Below are 4,142 nucleotides of genomic sequence, written 5' to 3' on the forward strand. Positions count from 1 at the left end.
CGACCACAGTGGGAGTCGAACCCACGACCTTCTGATCCGAAGTCAGACGCGCTAATCCACTGCGCTATGCGGTCACTATGTTTTCTCTTTTCGTGGTTACATAATGATCATGTATTTACAGGTCTGCGAAAGTGATAACGAACAAAGAGGCAAAGAACATTTCCACGCACGTGCGCCATCTGCGGGGAGCAAGCCACCAGTCCTCCGTCTGGCGGGCCCCCACATCACACGTGCCGCCTCCTCAGCCCGCGCGCCCCTCTTCCTCACTCTCGCTACTCCCCACTCCGCTTCGGCCGGCGAGCGGATCCGCCCGCCGCCACCGCCGCCCGCCGACAATGAAGCAGCTCCACCGCCAGGCGAGCCTCAGCAAGCAGCACCGCGCGCACCACCGCACACGCTCCCTCGCCTCCTACCTCGTCCGCGAGCACCGCCTCCTCTTCGTACTCCTCGGCTTCCTCCTCGCCTCCTCCTTCTTCCTCCTCTACCCCTCCCTCGCCCCGCACCCCAGCTCCCTCTCCTCCGCCTCCTCCGCCCGCGCCGCCGAGGGCGCCGTCACCAGATACCCCCGCGTATTCTCCACCGCCGCCGCCAACAGCAACGCGGCGCGGCGCCTCCCGGTCGGCGTCCGCAAGAAGCCCCTGCGAGTCGTGGTCACGGGCGGCGCCGGCTTCGTCGGCAGCCACCTCGTCGACAAGCTCCTGGCCCGCGGGGACAGCGTCATCGTCGTCGACAACTTCTTCACGGGCCGCAAGGACAACCTCGCGCACCACCTCGCCAACCCACGCTTCGAGCTCATCCGCCACGACGTCGTCGAGCCCATCCTCCTCGAGGTCGACCAGATCTACCACCTCGCCTGCCCCGCCTCCCCCGTCCACTACAAATTCAACCCAATCAAGACAATCATATCCTTTTTCTTCCTATATATAGTTTGCTCTGCCCTGCCCTGCATTGCCAATGCCAACCTGAATTTTGAACTTGTTTGCTTCAATACCATTTTGTTTTCGAGTGGGTTCCTTAACTGATGATGATGATGCACAAGACGAATGTGATGGGGACCTTGAACATGCTCGGGCTGGCGAAGAGGGTCGGCGCCCGGTTCTTGCTCACCAGTACCAGCGAGGTCTATGGTGATCCTCTGGAGCATCCTCAGAAGGAGAGCTACTGGGGCCACGTTAATCCAATAGGTGTGCTAATTTTATCTGGAGGAGATAGCATTTTTTTCCAGAATATAAGAGATGACATTTTTTATATGCAAGAAGCCAAGAAGTATCTTTCAACTATTGCACATTTTTGTCCGTCGACTCCACTGCATTGTGATTTGTCATTTCGTGGTGATGTGCAGGTGTTCGGAGTTGTTATGATGAGGGAAAAAGAACAGCAGAAACTCTCACCATGGATTACCATCGCGGTGCTGGCGTTGAGGTAAAGCTGCACTTGTCGAATAGGGGTCTGAATCTAACTACAGACTATCTCGTTGACAACGTTATATGCTGCCTGAAATTAATTGCACCGGACCCATCATCGTGTATTAATTGTGTATGATTAAGAAATAATGCTAGGATTTTACTACAATTGAACTGGGCATTAATCATTTTGTATCCTGCGCCTTTGATTCCTTTTGAGTAAGTGGACCTAAGACTAAGAGTACTGAAATGCCAAATATTGGGCTCATATGCGCTTCATGCTGTCTTTATGTGTATTTCTATGTACTTCATCTTGGGAATCATGAGCAAGGGGATTGTACCATGCGTATATCCCCAAAATGACACATTTTGCCAAAAAACCGGACCTTATGTATGAGATGCATATTGAAGTATAGACTGAATCAAACTGGGATATTACGTTTCACAAGATTCTACCTATGAGCTAATATGTTTGTGTTTTATTGCTGTTTTATATTTCTTGAAGAGCTAATTTGACAATACAATTGTTTCCTTCAGGTGAGAATTGCTCGCATATTCAACACGTATGGCCCTCGTATGTGTTTAGATGATGGCCGAGTCGTTAGCAACTTTGTTGCACAGGTTTGCTTTAACTTATTTTTACAAAAGGAGGACTACCTGCCATAGAAGGTTAGCATTACTTAATATTCATAATGCCTCATCTCCAGGCTTTGCGAAAACAACCAATGACAGTTTATGGTGATGGAAAACAAACAAGAAGCTTTCAGTACGTTTCAGATTTGGTACTTGACTTGCTCACTTCGGCTTTGTTACTTTATGAAAACTGCACTGATGCTGCATTCATTCAAATCTGGAATCTTTGACCACTTGTGAATTTGTAGGTCGATGGATTGGTAACTCTGATGGAAAGCAAATATATCGGACCTTTCAACTTGGGTAATCCAGGCGAGTTTACGATGTTAGAGCTTGCTCAGGTTTGACCTTGATACTAAAACTAACTCCTCTGCCTGCGGCCTGCCAGGAATAACTCCTCTGCACTATTTTCTGCAGGTAGTAAAAGAGACAATTGACCCTAGCGCGAGTGTTGAATTTAAACCAAACACTGCAGATGATCCACACATGAGAAAACCTGACATCTCAAAGGCTAAATCTCTTCTCCATTGGGAGCCAAAAGTCTCACTGAGGCAAGGCCTGCCACGAATGGTTTCAGACTTCCAGAAACGCATCTTGGATGAGAAATGAGGAGCTGGGGTTTCTGAACTCGGAACTGTATTATATACTTCACGGAGCGTTTTTGGTGCCTTGACAAGCTCGGCTACAGGAGTACAGACTACAGATAACTTACCCAAGATTCTTCTTCCAGGCATTTCCTTTAGTGACATGACAACTGTTATTCGATTTTAGTTTCATTAATACATAGGTTTTGTCTCGGAAGTGGGAATCATGTGCTCATGTTCTTGTCAAAACCTTAATATAGAGCCTTTTTTCTTTTGCTTAGAATGCTATTTTGCTAGTTATACTAAGGTCAGAACAGACACACTTATTTGCATCATGTGGTTTGTGTTTTATAGCTCATTCACAATACCGCAAGGAAGCTGGCAACACGAAAACTCTCAGTGTGCTACATAATTTAGCCCGGCCAAAAGATATCTGCCAGCTGCCTTGGGTGTTCTGACCTGCTCCTGCCTAAAGCCAAACCACGACGAGGAAGAAACCTCCTTTGCTCTCATCCATGGTTGCATGGCGGTGATGGGGGCGACTGCTCTAAGCTAGCCTCTGTGATCCCCCGCTCCTGCTCAGTGGACCAACTGAACCTGGTGGCTGCAGCTGTTGCTACCTTTGTGATGGAGCCAACAACGAAGGCCACAACTCGGGTTCCTACTTGTCGGATCTTAGCACGAAAACGGTCTAACCCCTATTCCTCGATCCTTTTCCGTGGTGCCGCTCACAATGATCTATATGAGGCTAGGGGTTAGGGACCTTTATATAGTGCTAATTCCGGTTTTATTTAAACCGTAATTCCGCAGATAAGTATTCCAGATATATCTGTTTAAATAAAGACTCCAGGCTAACAAACCAACCACGATCATCGTTACCCATCTAGGAGCCTTAATCTGCAATGTCCCATAAGCACACGTGTGTGAGTCACGTGTTGAATTTGAAACAAACACTCAAATTCACAGGCTTTAATCAATTCATATAGCCAACATATGAACAACCTGGCTTTCCTGATAATACTGTGCCTGGGCTTTATACATACTATAATTCCAGTATAAATAATATACTGTGTTCCAGTATACCAGTAAATGGCTTCCTTAAACATATTCCATTTAAGTACAACAAGCGATATTCAAATGCAATGGTAATATTCAACACAGAAATTCCAGGGAATAAATAATGTAGTATAAATGTTGCAAGCCACACTTTATAATTCCTACACTACTGGCCCATGTCCCTTCAGGGTACCTCAACAGGTTCTTCGTTGGGTTGAATCGGATGAATTCCTGATGCATCGCAATCCATACATTATTTTTTTTTAGATAAAAGGCCAAACGGCCCAACGTTAAATTAATAACGCCAACAACGGCGAAGAGGATACAAGGAGCTGAACCCAGCTTACATGGTAACACTACACCCACACACAAGAACCGGGCTAACAAAGAGCTACAACCGGGTGCAGGGATCAAAGAAACGGCTAAGGCTAGACTACTCCGAGGAAGGGCAAACACTGGACGGGCT

At 47.3% G+C, this 4,142-nt stretch overlaps 1 protein-coding gene and 1 non-coding gene across 3 annotated transcripts; one reads left to right on the forward strand and one right to left on the reverse strand.

The window, feature by feature from the left end:
* Window positions 1–74, reverse strand: TRNAR-UCG (transfer RNA arginine (anticodon UCG)). The gene has a single exon. It is a non-coding gene; the product is annotated as a tRNA-Arg (tRNA).
* A 184-nt stretch (window positions 75–258) lies between these two features.
* LOC127295926 (UDP-glucuronic acid decarboxylase 1) lies at window positions 259–2,978 on the forward strand. Of its 2 annotated transcripts, none has more exons than XM_071819273.1 (7): window positions 259–926; window positions 1,040–1,184; window positions 1,343–1,422; window positions 1,941–2,024; window positions 2,111–2,185; window positions 2,285–2,377; window positions 2,454–2,978. In XM_071819273.1, the coding sequence occupies exons 1-7, from the start codon at window positions 336–338 to the stop codon at window positions 2,643–2,645; spliced, it is 1,260 nt and encodes a 419-aa protein (XP_071675374.1). In that variant the 5' UTR covers window positions 259–335; the 3' UTR covers window positions 2,646–2,978. The 2 variants fall into 2 exon arrangements, with proteins under 2 accessions (XP_071675374.1, XP_071675373.1); XM_071819272.1 differs by having other exon boundaries at window positions 259–902; window positions 1,037–1,184.
* Window positions 2,979–4,142: the final 1,164 nt, after the last annotated feature.

The sequence above is a fragment of the Lolium perenne genome, chromosome 4 (assembly GCF_019359855.2).
Source record: "Lolium perenne isolate Kyuss_39 chromosome 4, Kyuss_2.0, whole genome shotgun sequence".
NCBI classification, from domain to species: Eukaryota; Viridiplantae; Streptophyta; class Magnoliopsida; order Poales; family Poaceae; genus Lolium; species Lolium perenne.